The 20,886-nt window shown below is 44.3% G+C and overlaps 1 protein-coding gene across 4 annotated transcripts in view; it reads right to left on the minus strand.

Moving 5' to 3' along the window:
* Nucleotides 1-20,886, minus strand: part of DNMT3A (DNA methyltransferase 3 alpha) — a 73,121-nt gene that overhangs the window by 34,250 nt on the left and 17,985 nt on the right. For 3 of the 4 annotated variants that reach the window (XM_053458743.1, XM_053458741.1, XM_053458742.1), the window contains exon 3: nt 17,135-17,239. In XM_053458743.1, the coding sequence (XP_053314718.1) occupies nt 17,135-17,239 (105 nt within the window). Of the gene's footprint in view, nt 1-2,485; nt 2,584-17,134; nt 17,240-20,886 lie in introns of those variants that run through there. The other variant, XM_053458744.1, reaches the window with a different exon arrangement.

Genomic DNA, 20,886 nt, shown 5'->3' on the forward strand with positions numbered 1-20,886 from the left:
CAGCGGCACGCCGAGTCCTGTGGCATTCAAATCTCATCATTCTAAGGCATCCAGAAGCTTCTCTCTGTGATACCTGTGTGTGATCGGCAAGCTCCTGCGCTAAGCTCCCTCCGCTGGCTGAGTGTGATGGGAGTAACACTATTTTAAACTGGTTCCACTGGCAAAATTCCTAATATCTTGTGCGTGTTTGGGGCAGCAGGTCGCACCGGTGACCCTGCCTCGAGGTTTTGGCCTCTCTTTGGCTGCCGGGTTCAGGGCTGCCGGGTTCGGGGACCCCACGGCCATTCCAAGAGGCAGTTCTTCTTGTAATTGAATGTGAGTTACTGCCCCGGAAGGGCGCGTAGAACCCCAGTGTCCGGGGGCATCGGGACCCTGGTGGGGTCAGTACAGGACAAAATCATTTCATCTATACGTTTGCAAGCATTTCCTGTGGGCCACTGCTTCATTCTTTTTACCATAGCAACTAATAGAAAGTTCCTGCTGATAGGGCATTTCCTGTTGCTATGGGGATGAGAGAACTTTCCAAACTTTGCTGCAAAATCTTTTTAGATTTAACCCCTGGTGTGCCACGATGTGGCAGACACTGTCTGTAGCACGAGCCGCAGCTCACGTAAGACAGTGCTATCAGCACTGAGACTCTCTGGGATCGTTTAAGCCTGTCTGTCTCCATGCTGGGGATGCTGGCTGTTGCCATGGCAACTCCTGTAACCCACCCTGACCTTGTTCTAGACCCCTGGGCTCTGCTCCAGGCCTTGGGTTTGCCAAACAAAGCAGGATATTTCCAATTAAAGGAATGAGACCCCAAACGGAGCCTCAAAATTACACTTTTACCAAATACGCTCTTAACCCTTTGGGTGCCGGTGTTCATCCCATAGCCACGTAAAGGGTTAATAGTGTATAGCATGTAGCCAAGGAATGAGAGACAATGGCCTATAGAGACCATGTCACCAAAACAGACTACATGCTGAATAATAATTGGCTAGTGTTTTCAGCCAATCACAGATTAGAATCCAAACCACGGTCACCGACCATAAGACCCATGTGTGGCAGCTGCCGCCAGCGTGCGATAATACGTGCCGATAAAGCGTGCAGCGTGACCTACAGCGCGAGCATTTTAAAGAGCTGTCTCTTTACGGCAGCAAACGTGCAGTCTGATAATCCCCGTCTGGGGGTCACTTTACTGCCCCCCAAAGCACCTAAATATCACCCCAGAGTCCCGCTATGCGATTTAAACTCACCGCATGGCAAAACGACAATGCTACAGAAAATAAATATTTACCGGCTGGCTGAGAGTGATGAGAATTACAGTCTAACCACATTGAAATGGCTTGTGTGCCTCCACCCTTGCCCCGTCATGGTGCCCCCCACCCCACCCTCGGGCACCTGTAATAACAACACCCAGCCAAAATGATGGATTTCAGCCCAAAATGCAAGCCGCCAAAAATAACGTTTCCCTCCTGCTGGCTGATTAACCCTGAAGAGGGTCCCTTCACTACTAAACTGGCCTATTGCCTCGCGGCAGGTAATTAACCCCATCGCAGCCACAAGGACAACAGACTCCTGAAGTGGCCCCCAAGCAAACAGGGGTTAACCAGCTAAGGTCGCTTAATGCCTCTCAGCTCACGAGATACACACCAGAGCTGCCCAAGACCAGAGGGCTATACACCAGAGTAGCCTGAACACCATTGGCATACACTAGAGCAGACTAAGAGCCAAGGGCTATACACCAGAGCATGCTGAGAGTCGTATAGAGTTTTATACAGGATACGTAGTGATTTATACCCAGTGCTGCTATGCCCAGCTGGCACAGTCTCCATAGCGCGCCATCCACACTACAATCCACCTGTTCAGAGGAGCTTACAATCTATACTTCTAACTACTCCTTCGGGATCTCCGGCCACTTCTCCACAAACCCTCCACGCTACAATCACATCATCCTCAGCCAAGCAACCCCCCCTCCGCCTCATTCCCCTAATAGATTGTAAACTCATGGGATCAGGAGCCTCTCCTCATCTGTTTTATATGTGTGCCCCTATTGTAACAGCGCCTCGGCATCTGCTGGCGCTATATAAAGATATATAATAGGAGAGAGAGAGAGAGAGAGTACGTAAGGTGCAGGAGGGAACTGGAGATCACCTGTACGGCTCCCCAGAGTAAATCTGCCCCGGGGTAACAAGCAGGGCACATAATATTACACCTACCCTCAAACTGCAATGTGGTGCACCCGTTAACCCTTCACTTCTCGAGGACCAGCTAAACTGCCACGTACCAAAGGGGGTGAGCAGGGTGTCATGCATTTAAAGGGTTAAAGAAAAGTAAACCTGCGTAGGGGTTAAACCCCTGTTTCTAAATGTTTCCCCTAAACTGTTTCCAGCCCTTTTCAGCCCAAATAAATGAGTAAGGAGAGAGCAGCAGGCGCCGGAGTATTTCGGGCCCCAGGGCCCAAGTCTCTGAGTTTTTCCGCCCCCTCCCCCAGCTCGCTCACCCTGGCACATCCTGGGTGTGTGTGCGCCACGTTGCCCCCGGGCAGTGCCGAGCGTTGCAGAGCGCACTGCATCCTCCTCGCAGCGGCACGCTGACACTTTCTCGGCCCCCCAGCTTTCCCTTTCGTGGTGAGGAGTCCACGTGCTGTGCGGGAGAGCGTCACTTCCTCCGAGCCACGGCTCTGCCCTTCAGGGGGGGTGTTGTGCTGCCCGTGTGTACTTGTGGGGTAGATGTCGTGGATTTACCCCCGTGGGGAGTGCAAGCTTCCTGAGCGCAGGGACCTGGCATAAGACCCTGCAGTGGGGGGGCTCCGTTGTGAAGCACCGACCCAGGGTCCATAAAGCTCAATGGCTCAGAATCTGCCCCAGAGCAGATCAAAGAGCCCCCTGGCGGGCAGCTGGGGGCTACATGTAGGGCTATAAGTCTGGGTCTGGTCTTGGCTTAGATTGCATGTTTAATACCCTCACTGTATTACCCTCTACCACTTCTACTGGGAGGCTGTTCCGCTTATCTAATACCTTTTAAATAAAGTAAAACCTCCTTACATTCCATCTCAGCCTCCGCCCTTCAACGGGCAAATAGAACAAACCTATAGAGATTAGAAGAGCGAGGCAGAAAAACTCAGGTACTGCCCCAGCCCCTCACCCAATCCCTGCCAAACTGCCCCAGCACCCCCACCTAATGCCTTCCATCATGAGGGGCCAGTCGCCGACTGTCTGTAAACAATACATTATACAGGGGCCGGCTCGCGGATTTAACTATACATTATACAGGGGGCCGGTCACTGATTTATCTATACACTATACAGGGGCCGGTCACTGATTTATCTATACATTATACAGGGGGCCGGTCACTGATTTATCTATACATTATACAGGGGGCCGGTCACTGATTTATCTATACATTATACAGGGGCCGGCTCGCTGATTTATCTATACATTATACAGGGGCCGGCTCGCGGATTTAACTATACATTATACAGGGGGCCGGTCACTGATTTATCTATACATTATACAGGGGCCGGCTCACAGATTTATCTATACATTATACAGGGGCCGGTCAGTGATTTATCTATACATTATACAGGGGCCGGTCACTGATTTATCTATGCATTATACAGGGGCCGGTCACTGATTTATCTATACATTATACAGGGGGCCGGCTCGCTGATTTATATATACATTATACAGGGGCCGGTCACTGATTTATCTATACACTATACAGGGGCCGGTCACTGATTTATCTATACATTATACAGGGGGCCGGTCACTGATTTATCTATACATTATACAGGGGGCCGGTCACTGATTTATCTATACATTATACAGGGGCCGGCTCGCTGATTTATCTATACATTATACAGGGGCCGGCTCGCGGATTTAACTATACATTATACAGGAGGCCGGCTCGCTGATTTATCTATACATTATACAGGGGGCCGGCTCACTGATTTATCTATACATTATACAGGGGGCGGCTCCCTGATTTATCTATACATTATACAGGGGCCGGTCACTGATTTAACTATACATTATACAGGGGGCCGGCTCACTGATTTATCTATACATTATACAGGGGCCGGTCACTGATTTATCTATACGTTATACAGGGGGCCGGTTTTCTGATTTAACTATACATTATACAGGGGGCCGGCTCACTGATTTATCTATACATTATACAGGGGCCGGTCACTGATTTATCTATACATTATACAGGGGGCCGGTCACTGATTTATCTATACATTATACAGGGGCCGGTCAGTGATTTATCTATACATTATACAGGGGCCGGTCACTGATTTATCTATGCATTATACAGGGGCCGGTCACTGATTTATCTATACATTATACAGGGGGCCGGCTCGCTGATTTATCTATACATTATACAGGGGCCGGCTCGCGGATTTAACTATACATTATACAGGGGGCCGGTCACTGATTTATCTATACATTATACAGGGGCCGGCTCACAGATTTATCTATACATTATACAGGGGCCGGTCAGTGATTTATCTATACATTATACAGGGGCCGGTCACTGATTTATCTATGCATTATACAGGGGCCGGTCACTGATTTATCTATACATTATACAGGGGGCCGGCTCGCTGATTTATATATACATTATACAGGGGCCGGTCACTGATTTATCTATACACTATACAGGGGCCGGTCACTGATTTATCTATACATTATACAGGGGGCCGGTCACTGATTTATCTATACATTATACAGGGGGCCGGTCACTGATTTATCTATACATTATACAGGGGCCGGCTCGCTGATTTATCTATACATTATACAGGGGCCGGCTCGCGGATTTAACTATACATTATACAGGAGGCCGGCTCGCTGATTTATCTATACATTATACAGGGGGCCGGCTCACTGATTTATCTATACATTATACAGGGGGCGGCTCCCTGATTTATCTATACATTATACAGGGGCCGGTCACTGATTTATCTATGCATTATACAGGGGCCGGTCACTGATTTATCTATACATTATACAGGGGGCCGGCTCGCTGATTTATCTATACATTATACAGGGGCCGGCTCGCGGATTTAACTATACATTATACAGGGGGCCGGTCACTGATTTATCTATACATTATACAGGGGCCGGCTCACAGATTTATCTATACATTATACAGGGGCCGGTCAGTGATTTATCTATACATTATACAGGGGCCGGTCACTGATTTATCTATGCATTATACAGGGGCCGGTCACTGATTTATCTATACATTATACAGGGGGCCGGCTCGCTGATTTATATATACATTATACAGGGGCCGGTCACTGATTTATCTATACACTATACAGGGGCCGGTCACTGATTTATCTATGCATTATACAGGGGCCGGTCACTGATTTATCTATACATTATACAGGGGGCCGGCTCGCTGATTTATCTATACATTATACAGGGGCCGGCTCGCGGATTTAACTATACATTATACAGGGGGCCGGTCACTGATTTATCTATACATTATACAGGGGCCGGCTCACAGATTTATCTATACATTATACAGGGGCCGGTCAGTGATTTATCTATACATTATACAGGGGCCGGTCACTGATTTATCTATGCATTATACAGGGGCCGGTCACTGATTTATCTATACATTATACAGGGGGCCGGCTCGCTGATTTATATATACATTATACAGGGGCCGGTCACTGATTTATCTATACACTATACAGGGGCCGGTCACTGATTTATCTATACATTATACAGGGGGCCGGTCACTGATTTATCTATACATTATACAGGGGGCCGGTCACTGATTTATCTATACATTATACAGGGGCCGGCTCGCTGATTTATCTATACATTATACAGGGGCCGGCTCGCGGATTTAACTATACATTATACAGGAGGCCGGCTCGCTGATTTATCTATACATTATACAGGGGGCCGGCTCACTGATTTATCTATACATTATACAGGGGGCGGCTCCCTGATTTATCTATACATTATACAGGGGCCGGTCACTGATTTATCTATGCATTATACAGGGGCCGGTCACTGATTTATCTATACATTATACAGGGGGCCGGCTCGCTGATTTATCTATACATTATACAGGGGCCGGCTCGCGGATTTAACTATACATTATACAGGGGGCCGGTCACTGATTTATCTATACATTATACAGGGGCCGGCTCACAGATTTATCTATACATTATACAGGGGCCGGTCAGTGATTTATCTATACATTATACAGGGGCCGGTCACTGATTTATCTATGCATTATACAGGGGCCGGTCACTGATTTATCTATACATTATACAGGGGGCCGGCTCGCTGATTTATATATACATTATACAGGGGCCGGTCACTGATTTATCTATACACTATACAGGGGCCGGTCACTGATTTATCTATACATTATACAGGGGGCCGGTCACTGATTTATCTATACATTATACAGGGGGCCGGTCACTGATTTATCTATACATTATACAGGGGCCGGCTCGCTGATTTATCTATACATTATACAGGGGCCGGCTCGCGGATTTAACTATACATTATACAGGAGGCCGGCTCGCTGATTTATCTATACATTATACAGGGGGCCGGCTCACTGATTTATCTATACATTATACAGGGGGCCGGCTCACTGATTTATCTATACATTATACAGGGGCCGGTCACTGATTTATCTATACGTTATACAGGGGGCCGGTTTTCTGATTTAACTATACATTATACAGGGGGCCGGCTCACTGATTTATCTATACATTATACAGGGGCCGGTCACTGATTTATCTATACATTATACAGGGGGCCGGTCACTGATTTATCTATACATTATACAGGGGCCGGTCAGTGATTTATCTATACATTATACAGGGGCCGGTCACTGATTTATCTATGCATTATACAGGGGCCGGTCACTGATTTATCTATACATTATACAGGGGGCCGGCTCGCTGATTTATCTATACATTATACAGGGGCCGGCTCGCGGATTTAACTATACATTATACAGGGGGCCGGTCACTGATTTATCTATACATTATACAGGGGCCGGCTCACAGATTTATCTATACATTATACAGGGGCCGGTCAGTGATTTATCTATACATTATACAGGGGCCGGTCACTGATTTATCTATGCATTATACAGGGGCCGGTCACTGATTTATCTATACATTATACAGGGGGCCGGCTCGCTGATTTATATATACATTATACAGGGGCCGGTCACTGATTTATCTATACACTATACAGGGGCCGGTCACTGATTTATCTATACATTATACAGGGGGCCGGTCACTGATTTATCTATACATTATACAGGGGGCCGGTCACTGATTTATCTATACATTATACAGGGGCCGGCTCGCTGATTTATCTATACATTATACAGGGGCCGGCTCGCGGATTTAACTATACATTATACAGGAGGCCGGCTCGCTGATTTATCTATACATTATACAGGGGGCCGGCTCACTGATTTATCTATACATTATACAGGGGGCGGCTCCCTGATTTATCTATACATTATACAGGGGCCGGTCACTGATTTAACTATACATTATACAGGGGGCCGGCTCACTGATTTATCTATACATTATACAGGGGCCGGTCACTGATTTATCTATACGTTATACAGGGGGCCGGTTTTCTGATTTAACTATACATTATACAGGGGGCCGGCTCACTGATTTATCTATACATTATACAGGGGCCGGTCACTGATTTATCTATACATTATACAGGGGGCCGGTCACTGATTTATCTATACATTATACAGGGGCTGGCTCGCTGATTTATCTATACATTATCATGCCCCCCAACTGTCCCGATTTGGGCGGGGCAGTCCCCATTTTGGTTCTCTGTCCCGCCTATCCCTTCCTCTGTCCCGCTTTGCAGGGGCAGAGGTAGGGTGAGGCAAGAGCCGTTCTCACCTCAGGTGCAGTTGCTAGTCGGCTCAACATTAGGGAGCGCCAGGTCTGTTGCTTCAGACCTCGCTTTACTGCTTCCTAGTCACTACGTGCCTGCAAGTTATATGACATTGTACCCCTGCGTCAATAGCTGACACATAGTGATGAGGGAGCAGTAAAGCGAGGTCTGAAGTGACAGGCCTCGCGCTCCCACCACAGGACTAAGGATGAAGAAAGATGGAAGAAGGATGGAGGAAGAGGTAAGAGATGGGGGAAAGGGGGTGTAAGGGCAGTGTGTGTATGCGTGTGTGTGTGTTTGTAAGCTTGTGTGCGTGTGGGCAGGTGTATGTAACAGCAGTATAGGTATTTGTAAGCTGGTGTGTAGTGGCAGTGTATGTGTGTGTAAAGGCAGGTGTGTGTAAGGGCAGTGTTTGTGTATATGCGTGTGTAAAGGCAGTGTATGTGTGTTTATGAGCAGGTGTGTGTATGGGCAGTCGTGTGTAAGGGCAGGGTATGTGTATATGTGAGTTTATGGGCAGTCGTGTGTAAGGGCAGGGTATGTGTATATGTGAGTTTATGGACAGGTGTGTGTAAAGGCAGTGTATGTGTATATGTGTGTGTGTGTGTGTGTGTGTGTAAGGGAAGTGTATATGTGTGTGTAAGGCCAGTGTATGTGTGTTTATGAGCAGGTGTGTGTATGGGCAGTGTATGTGTATATGTGTGTTTATGGGCAGGTGTGTGTAAGGTCAGTGTATGTGTGTTTATGAGCAGGTGTGTGTATGGGCAGTCGTGTGTTTATGGGCAGTGTATGTGTATATGTGTGTTTATGGGCAGGTTTGTGTATGTGTGTTTATGAGCAGGTGTGTGTATGGGCAGTCGTGTGTTTATGGGCAGTGTATGTGTATATGTGTGTTTATGGGCAGGTGTGTGTAAGGGTCCTGGGAGGGAGGATAACATTAGCCTTTTTTTTAATTAAAAAAAAATCTCTGCTGCTGTGGACTACTCTTCCAATGATACTCAGCCAGCATTATATTGGACACCTGGCTGGCTGAGAATCATGGGAATTGTAGTTCACAGCTAGTATCTGCAGCGTTACTGTTGATTGCTCTTCCCATGATGCTCAGCCAGCATCATGGAAGCAGTATGTCTGGGGGAGCCTCTTGTGAACTGTAGTTAACGGCAGATGATGCCTGGTCATGGTGGACACCTGGCTGGCTGAGCATCATAGGAATTGTAATTCACAGCTAACATCTGCAGCTTTACTGTTGCTGCACTTCCCATGATGCTTAGCCAACATCGTGGAAGTAGTATGTCTGGCTGAGCATCATGGGATTTCAATTCAATGTGTTGGTTATTTTTAATATGCATGATTGTGCTGACAAAAATGAAGCGTGTTTTACGTGACGATGCAAGCGCAACATTTTAAAGTGCAATGGCTTGTACCGGCGATTCCGCGAGATTTAAAAAAAATCATTTTTAAATGTTGGGAGGTATGCGTTATACAGGGGGCCGGCTCGCTGATTTAACTATATATTATACAGGGGGCCGGCTCACTGATTTATCTATACATTATACAGGGGGCCGGCTCGCTGATTTATCTATACATCATACAGGAGTCCGGCTCGCTGATTTAACTATACATTATACAGGGGCCGGCTCGCTGATTTAACCATATATTACACAGGGGGCCGGCTCGCTGATTTATCCATACATTATACAGGGGGCCGGCTCGCTGATTTATCTATACATCATACAGGGGTCTGGCTCGCTGATTTAACTATACATTATACAGGGGGCCGGTCACTGATTTATCTATACATTATACAGGGGCCGGCTCTCTGATTTATCTATACATTATAGAGGAGGCCGGCTCGCTGATTTATCTATACATCATACAGGAGTCCGGCTCGCTGATTTAACTATACATTATACAGGGGCCGGCTCGCTGATTTAACTATATATTACACAGGGGGCTGGCTCGCTGATTTATCCATTCATTATACAGGGGGCCGGCTCGCTGATTTATCTATACATCATACAGGGGCCGGCTCGCTGATTTAACTATATATTACACAGGGGGCCAGCTCGCTGATTTATCTATACATTATACAGGGGCCTGCTCACTGATTTCTCTATACATCATACAGGGCCGGCTCGCTGGTTTCATTGTGACTTCAGTGTTCCAGTGCTGATGCCAAATCTTTCTGCACGCGGCAGAGCCAAAAAGCCATCGCTGGAATGAATGCTGGGACCCGGCCAGCGAGGGCCAGTGAAATGACATCACCGCGAGCGGAGCCAGGCAGCAGATCCCGGCACAATTATCTCTACTCCATTTAAACTCTGCCCTGGGGCTCAGCCAATGAAGGGAAAGACGTTTAACCCGTGATGGGACTCCAGGGAGATTACAGAAATATCTGGATATAAAATAGACTCCATCTGTAAAAGTAGGGCAGCTGCCACGGAAACCAATCGATGCCCACATTTACCAGTCATGCAACACTGTGGGCATCGTTTCTGTGGCAAACTGGGCAGACAATGGAAAATACATACAGTGCCAATACCAGCCACTCTCTGATCACCTGTTCATTAATAGAACTGCAAAGAACGAGACGCATACACACAGACTTCAAGAAAAACATTTCCACCAAAAGGGCAGAGGCTGCGCTCTCTGATCCAAGAGATGCATTTATATACCGGCCGGGGAGTATATAATATATAATATGAGGAATATACAGGGATATAACGGGTTATAAGGATGGGATTAGTTATACGGCCGGAGAGTATATAATATATAATATGAGGAATATACAGGGATATATTGGGTTATAAGGACGGGATTAGTTATATGGCCGGAGAGTATATAATATATAATACGAGGAATATACAGGATATAACGGGTTATAAGGACGGGATTAGTTATACGGCCGGAGAGTATATAATATATAATATGAGGAATATACAGGGATATAACGGGTTATAAGGATGGGATTAGTTATACGGGGGGAGAGTATATAATATATAATATGAGGAATATACAGGGATATAACGGGTTATAAGGACGGGATTAGTTATACGGCCGGAGAGTATATAATATATAATATGAGGAATATACAGGATATAACGGGTTATAAGGACGGGATTAGTTATACGGCCGGAGAGTATATAATATATAATATGAGGAATATACAGGATATAACGGGTTATAAGGACGGGATTAGTTATACGGGCCGGAATGTATATATAATATGAGGAATATACAGGGTTATAACGACGGGATTAGTTATACGGCCGGAGAGTATATAATATATAATATGAGGAATATACAGGGATACGGCCGGAGAGTATATAATATATAATATGAGGAATATTCGAGGATATAACGGGTTATAAGGATGGGATTAGTTATACGGCCGGAGAGTATATAATATATAATATGAGGAATATACAGGGATATAACGGGTTATAAGGACGGGATTAGTTATACGGCCGGAGAGGATATAATATATAATATGTGGAATATACAGGATATAACGGGTTATAAGGACGGGATTAGTTATACGGCGGGAGAGTATATAACATATAATATGAGGAATATACAGGGATATAACGGGTTATAAGGACGGGATTAGTTATATGGCCGGAGAGTATATAACATATAATATGAGGAATATACAGAGATATAACGGGTTATAAGGACAGGATTAGTTATATGGCCGGAGAGTATATAATATATAATATGAGGAATATACAGGGATATAACGGGTTATAAGGACGGGATTAGTTATACGGCCGGAGAGTATATAACATATAATATGAGGAATATACAGGATATAATGGGTTATAAAGACGAGATTAGTTATACGGGTTGGAGAGTATATAATATATAATATGAGGAATATACAGGATATAACGTGTTATAAGGATGGGATTAGTTATACGGCCGGAGAGTATATAATATATAATATGATGAATATACAGGATATAACGGGTTATAAGGAAGGGATTAGTTATACGGGGGGAGAGTATATAATATATAATATGAGGAATATACAGGGATATAACGGGTTATAAGGACGGGATTAGTTATACGGGTCGGAGAGTATATAATATGAGGAATATACAGGATATAACGGGTTATAAAGACGGGATTAGTTATACGGCCGGAGAGTATATAATATATAATATGAGGAATATACAGGGATATAACGGGTTATAAGGACGGGATTAGTTATACGGGGGGGAGAGTATATAATATATAATATGAGGAATATACAGGATATAACGGGTTATAAGGACGGGATTAGTTATACGGCCGGAGAGTATATAATATATAATATGAGGAATATACAGGGTTATAAGGACGGGATTAGTTATACGGCCGGAGAGTATATAATATATAATATGAGGAATATACAGGGATATAACGGGTTATAAGGACGGGATTAGTTATACGGGGGGGAGAGTATATAATATATAATATGAGGAATATACAGGGATATAACGGGTTATAAGGACGGGATTAGTAATACGGCCGGAGAGTATATAATATATAATATGATGAATATACAGGGATATAACGGAGTAATAAGGACGGGATTAGTTATACGGCCGGAGAGTATATAATATATAATATGAGGAATATACAGGGATATAACGGGTTATAAGGACGGGATTAGTTATAAGGGTCGGAGATTATATAATATGAGGAATATACAGGATATAACGGGTTATAAAGACGGGATTAGTTATACGGCCGGAGAGTATATAATATATAATATGAGGAATATACAGGATATAACGGGTTATAAAGTCGGGATTAGTTATATGGGCCGGAGAGTATATAATATATAATATGAGGAATATACAGGGATATAACGGGTTATAAGGATGGGATTAGTTATACGGCCGGAGAGTATATAATATATAATATGAGGAATATACAGGATATAACGGGTTATAAAGTCGGGATTAGTTATACGGGCCGGAGAGTATACAATATATAATATGAGAAATATACAGGGATATAACGGGTTATAAGGTCGGGATTAGTTATACGGCCGGAGAGTATATAATATATAATATGAGGAATATACAGGAATATAACGGTTTATAAAGACGGGATTAGTTATACGGCCGGAGAGTATATAATATATAATATGAGGAATATACAGGGATATAACGGGTTATAAGGACGGGATTAGTTATACGGCCGGAGAGTATATAATATATAATATGAGGAATATACAGGATATAACGGGTTATAAAGACGGGATTAGTTATACGGCCGGAGAGTATATAATATATAATATGAGGAATATACAGGGATATAACGGGTTATAAGGACGGGATTAGTTATACGGCCGGAGAGTATATAATATATAATATGAGGAATATTCGAGGATATAACGGGTTATAAGGATGGGATTAGTTATACGGCCGGAGAGTATATAATATATAATATGAGGAATATACAGGATATAACGGGTTATAAGGACGGGATTAGTTATACGGCCGGAGAGTATATAATATATAATATGAGGAATATTCGAGGATATAACGGGTTATAAGGATGGGATTAGTTATACGGCCGGAGAGTATATAATATATAATATGAGGAATATATAGGATATAACGGGTTATAAGGACGGGATTAGTTATACGGGGGGAGAGTATATAATATATAATATGAGGAATATACAGGATATAACGGGTTATAAGGACAGGATTAGTTATACGGCCGGAGAGTATATAATATATAATATGAGGAATATACAGGGATATAACGGGTTATAAGGACGGATTAGTTATACGGGGGAGAGTATATAATATATAATATGAGGAATATACAGGATATAACGGGTTATAAGGACGGGATTAGTTATACGGGGGGAGAGTATATAATATATTATATGAGGAATATACAGGGATATAACGGGTTATAAGGACAGGATTAGTTATACGGCCGGAGAGTATATAATATATAATATGAGGAATATACAGGATATAACGGGTTATAAGGACGGGATTAGTTATACGGGTCGGAGAGTATATAATATGAGGAATATACAGGATATAACGGGTTATAAGGACAGGATTAGTTATACGGGGGGAGAGTATATAATATATAATATGAGGAATATATAGGGATATAACGGGTTGTAAGGACGGGATTAGTTATACGGCCAGAGAGTATATAATATATAATATGAGGAATATACAGGATATAATGGGTTATAAGGACGGGATTAGTTATACGGGGGGAGAGTATATAATATATAATATGAGGAATATACAGGATATAACGGGTTATAAGGACGGGATTAGTTATACGGGGGGGAGTATATAATATATAATATGAGGAATATACAGGATATAACGGGTTATAAGGACAGGATTAGTTATAGGGCCAGGAGAGTATATAATATATAATATGAGGAATATATAGGATATAACGGGTTGTAAGGACGGGATTAGTTATACGGCCAGAGAGTATATAATATATAATATGAGGAATATACAGGGATATAACGGGTTATAAGGACGGGATTAGTTATACGGGGGAGAGTATATAATATATAATATGAGGAATATACAGGATATAACGGGTTATAAGGACAGGATTAGTTATACGGCCGGAGAGTATATAATATATAATATGAGGAATATACAGGATATAACGGGTTATAAGGACGGGATTAGTTATAGGGGCAGGAGAGTATATAATATATAATATGAGGAATATACAGGGATCTATATTAGTCAGAGGTTGTTGATTCAGTGAGAAATCACAGACCATTTAGAGTCACAAAGGAATTTTCCCCTTTTTGAGGCTGAATTGTGTGTGTGGGGAGGGTGTATATTACTCCATTACTATATAAAAGTTATAGTTTTAATGTTTCAGTATTTTGAAGTTTCATTCATAATGTATTTCACCTCACATTACATACATGTCAGCATGAAGGATGCAGGTTTTATATCTAAGTATCCGGTGCAGGATTCATTTTGGGCATTCTGGGCTCTGTTGATAAACGTAAAGTAAATTCTGAGGCTCGTCTTAACCCATTGAATGCAAGAAGAAATAATGGAAGTAATAAGAAGCTGCTTTTCTGATACCGTTTGCATATAACGTTATTATCACGTAAGGAAATATCTCCTGTGCGGATTACACTTCCGCATTAATCGGGGGTGATATGAACAGCTGTATTACATGCGCAGCTGCCCTGCATGGTGCATCTAAAGGGGACGTTTGCCCTGCCTTACATGTAAAGGCAGACCCGATCCCTGCAACTTTATTACCCTCTGTTACATGTGTCACGCACCCTGTACTACATACATGCAATATCTACCGCACTAGTGCAATGACATGCAGCCCCAGCACTATGTTATCGGGCATTTATATGCGGAATCGCCCCCAGTTCATGTTCACGGGAAGGTAATGAATGCAGAGACCCCGGCGCTGCGCAGGAAGCAACGGGACAGAAATAGAAGCTTTTCCCTGATATATTTAGAAATGTCCTTGTGTGACTTCGTGAGCCTCGAACACGGCCACGTGACCCCTGGAATGGACTCCGGCCCCCGGTGGCTCACACTGCATGCACGCTATAACATCCATGACACACGGCATACACACTATAACATACACGTAACACAGGATACACACTATACCACACAGAGAACACAGGGACACGGGATACATACTATAACATGCACAGAACACAGTGACACAGGATACATACTATAACATGCAGAGAACACAGGAACAGGGGATACATACTATAACATGCAGAGAACACAGGAACAGGGGATACATACTATAACATGCAGAGAACACAGGGACACGGGATATATGCTATAACATGCAGAGAACACAGGAACACGGATACATACTATAACATGCAGAGAACACAGGAGCAGGTGATACATACTATAACATGCAGAGAACACAGGAACAGGGGATACATACTATAACATGCAGAGAACACAGGGACACGGGATTCATACTATAACATGCAGAGAACACAGGGACACGGGATATATGCTATAACATGCAGAGAACACCAGGAACTGTCACATATCTGCAGGTAACATCAGGTAACCGTATGTATCTAACAGAAGGTTTCCAGAGATAACTACAGGTAAAAGCAAGTCTTAGAAGGTAACTTCAGGTAACATCAGGTAATGTCAAGTAAAGTCAGGTAACGTCAGGTAACATCAGGTAACTTCAGGTAACGTCAGGTAACATCAGGTAACTTCAGGTAACGTCAGGTAATGTCAGGAACATCAGGTAATGTCAAGTAATGTCAGGTAACATCAGGTAATGTCAGGAACATCAGGTAACATCAGATAATTTCAGGTAACATCAGGTAACGTCAGGTAATTTCAGGAACATCAGGTAACATCAGGTAATGTCAGGTAACATCAGGTAACGTCAGGTAACGTTAGGTAATGTCAGGTAACGTCAGGTAACGTCAGGTAATGTCAGGTAACATCAGGTAACATCAGGCTTGAGGCTGCCAGGTGGACATTTCTGTTCATGAATAAATCATATTTTCAGGATCTGATACACCTGTGGTTATTGCTGCAGCGAGCGCTCCCCGTGTTCTTGTTTCAGAAACATTAACCCCACAGACTCTGAATATACCCAGCAGCATAGGGGAGGAAATACCTTGTCTAAGGTCACCCTTCTGTTATTTGGGTTTCTGGATATTATTAAACATAATAAGATATTTAACCCTGAGAGTAATATTTACACCACGAGGGAATCCACATGGGACACCAGACCAGGTTTATTAGAAACACCACACATGGTTTACAACCAATCCTCAAAGAGACAAACAGCAAATTCCCACACACAGAGATCCCGTCAGACAGCGCCAATGGCCCCGTCAGACAGCGCCAATCGCTCCTTCAGTCAGCGCCAAACGCCGCGACAGACAGCGCCAACCGCCCCGTCAGACAGCGCCAATCGCTGAGACAGGCAGCGTCAATCGCTCCGTCAGACAGCGCCAATCGCTGCGACAGACAGCGCCAATCGCCCCGTCAGACAGCACCAATCGATGCGAACGACAGCGCTAATCGATGCGACAGACAGCGTCAATCGTTCCGTCAGACAGCGCCAATCGCTGCGACAGACAGCGCCAATCGCTCCGACAGACAGTGCTAGATAGACAGCTACAGACACTGGGTATCTGCAGCAGCCTCCACGGCGATTTCCCAAAATACCCACCCCATTTACAGGAAGTGTCTACTTACTGGTGCAGACTTGCGTTTCCTCCCTGGACGCCCCACTTTCTTCGTGGACCCCCCCACATCCTGCTTTTCCTCTGTGTTCTTCTCCTCTTTGGGGGACTCATCTCCCTGCAGGCAAAAAAAACCCATAAGAGATGGTACCATTATCACCCGCGCCCATCAAACAAACACCCTGCCTGACCTGTTGCAACTAAACTCAAAGCATATCACCTATACATATACATATCACCCTTAGTATGGGTACAAACCAGTGATCTCAGAGGGTTTGATTAGATCGTGGTGATGTGACCTGTCCACAGAAACCACGCAGGGGACAGATAAATACAAAAACGTATATTAAAGGATGCACCTGGAGCTAAAGACCATTTATACAAAGTGTCCCATTTCCACACAAGAGCAGGATACACACTGTGTACCCACCACCATGTACCCAGCACCCGGGAACCACCACTGCGTACTCACCACCGCACAACCACCACCACCACATTCCCACCACCGCGTACCCAACACCATGTACCCACCACCACTGAGTACCCACCACAGCAGAACCAGCACTGCGTACCCACCACCAGGTACCCAACACCATGTACCCAACACCACGTACCCACCACAGCAGAACCACCACTGCGTACCCAACACCATGTACCCACCACCACAGAACCACCACTGCGTACTTACCACTGCGTAAGCACAAGAGAACCACCACCGTGGAACCACCACCACATTCCCAACACCATGTACCCACCACCACAGAACCACCACTGCATACCCAACACCATGTACCCACCACCACAGAACCACCACTGCATACCCAACACCATGTACCCAACACTGTGGAACCACCACTGTGTACTCACCACCAAGTACCCACCACCACGCACTCACCACCAAGTACCCACCACCACGCACTCACCACCAAGAACCTAACCACCGAGCACCCACCACCGCATACATGAGAAGTACCCACAACATACCCTCCGCATACATGCCACGTACCCACAGCTGTCTGGGGTCCCTGCACATAGCAGAGCGTTACAAACTACTTAAATGTAATGCAAAATGTAACATGATACGGTCTCTTCAATTCACATACAGAGCACACGCATGGAGCATCTGAACACCACACAGGGACCTGGCCGGTGACCTTATAGGCAGCAGTCAGCATGGATCTTAAATCCTGTTTAACCCCATGGTTAATCCGGGGACCATTAACTCTCTGAGTGCCACTGCTGCATTGCTGCTCAGTGGATGGTTTTGCAGGGGGGAGAGGGGGGTTATTATAACCACTACACTTTTAACCCAGGGAAGCTGGGATCGGTGGCAGCCTGTGGCACAGCAAGCATTATCTGATCAGTCCTCCCTCCCTTACAAAGCCTGCCTGAACCAATCGGCAACTTAGCAATGAGAGAGAGAACTGAAAGTAGAAGCATTATTATTAATCACTCATCTACAGACACCAGACGGCCTGTTTATCCCTCAGAAATCTCATGGTGCTGCCACAACCACGAGGGATTCTGGGTAGGCGCATGCAAATAATGTCAACAATGATCGCCTTTTGCCTCTATATCCCCTTTATACGCGGATCCGGTGAAAGTAATCGCCCCGCTGCACAGGGCAGACTTTACACAAAACCCAGGTAAGAGGTGCAGCAGCCAGATCAAGGGATCACCTTTACTCACCATTACTTATAAAATTGGTATTTCTCGTGCTACCCCAAGCCTCGCGCGTTATGCTGATATTGTAACTTTATGCAAAGTACCACAGCTACCCAAGAGTGCTGATTATTGTTGCCTTTATTTGCATGCGCCTAAATGGAATCCATTGTGGTTGTGGCAGCACCATGAGATTTCTGAGGGATAAACAGGCTGTCTGGTATCTGTAGATGAGTGATTAATAATAATGCTTCTACTACCCCCTTAATTTTAGTGGAAGGATTTCCATCATCTTTATCCTCCATAACTCATGTAATGGTATTTTTTATATAATAACTCATGTAATGGTATTTCTTATATAATAACTCATGTAATGGTATTTCTTATATAATAACTCATGTAATGGTATTTCTTATATAATAACTCATGTAATGGTATTTCTTATATAATAACTCATGTAATGGTATTTCTTATATAATAACTCATGTAATGGTATAACTGAAAGGGGAGGAAAAATCATGCAGGCAATGAGATACTATCCAGTGGGGGGTCTGTGGTTTTCATAGCTTCCCACCTAATATCAATACAGATTCTGCAGTGCTGTACAAAGGCCTGACAGGACATAACAATTAGCATATAACAAGCTGACATACAGAAACAACAGGTGTGTCAATATAATAATAATCATAAATATAATAACAAATATAATAATCAATATAATAATCATAAATATAATAATAACAAATATAATAATAAATATAATAATCATAAATAAATATAATAATAAAATAACAAATATAGTAATCAAATAAATATAATAATAAAAATTGTCATTACAACAAGAAAAGTTATAAAAATAATAATGATTGTATTAATAACAATAGTACTAATAACATTTAGAAACAATAGTAACAATAATAGTAATAATAATATTTGCCCCAGCCTAAGACAAAGCCGCTGTTGTTATTTTTGGAAATACCCCCATTGGTATACTTAACCCTTAAAATACTGATGTGGGGTTTACTATCGCCCATGTCTCCCGACGAGCTCATTGAGTGTACTGAGAGTGCGTTAAAGGTATCGATGTGTGACGTGTTCATCACGCTGGTACCCCAGCTGGGTGACCGTGGACTGAATGCCCCCGCACTGACCGCGCATGGTCAGCATCTGACATTAAACGGCTGGAACAGCTAACAAAGCTCTCTTTGTTGGCAGAGAGAGTGGCGTCCGCCGGGGTAAGATGCTTCTGCTTACACTCAGAGTCTGTGAGCTGCCCGGGAGCCGCCGGCCCGGCGTCTGGGAGAAGACGTTTACAGGTGATGTGAGTGGAAGCTCCGGGGCACAGATTTCCCAGACCTTTAATTACTAGGCGTCTGCCTCATGAATCCCCATTATTTTGATGGATCACTAGAATCCTCCCGGAAGGCAGGGAGAGGCTGTGAGAGGGAGGAAAAATTATGCAGCGGGTGTCAGGGAGAGGCTGCGGCGGGGGGGCAGAAAAAGGCTGCGACGAGGGGCAGGGAGAGGCTGCTAAATAAAAAGTTTATTCAGGCCTTATAAGTGAGGTCGTCTTCTAATCAGACGTCAAATAAGGTCTGACTATGAGACTGAGATCCAGATCCCCCGCAGCGCTGCAGGGGACCTGGATCCTCTTGTCTGGTAACCTCAGCTGCTGCCGGCACTTACATCGGGCGTCTATCACCGAGCGCCGGCGAAAGTGAGAGCAGCAGCGGGGGTTGAATACGCACATCGCGCATACCTTCACCTGCTGCCAGAGAGGAGAATTCCCCTCAGCGCCGCAGGGAATTCTCTTCTCTGCCAACCGGCGAACGTCCGCTTGATGAACGCACACAACCCCTGCTACTGCTTGTACTTCTGCCGTAGCTTCTATGACGCCTACAGAAATGCACTTTAACCCCCTATATGACACTCTGCCTCCAAATATGCCACTCTGTCCCATGATATGCCTTTTAACCCCCTATATGCCACTCTGCCTCCAGAAATGCCTTATACCCCTATATGCCACTCTGCCATTTCTGGAGGCAAAGTGGCATATATAAGGGTATAAGGCATATCAGAGAGGGCAGTGTGGCATATAGGGGG

This window comes from Spea bombifrons, chromosome 3, assembly GCF_027358695.1.
Source record: "Spea bombifrons isolate aSpeBom1 chromosome 3, aSpeBom1.2.pri, whole genome shotgun sequence".
Classification (NCBI taxonomy): domain Eukaryota; kingdom Metazoa; phylum Chordata; class Amphibia; order Anura; family Pelobatidae; genus Spea; species Spea bombifrons.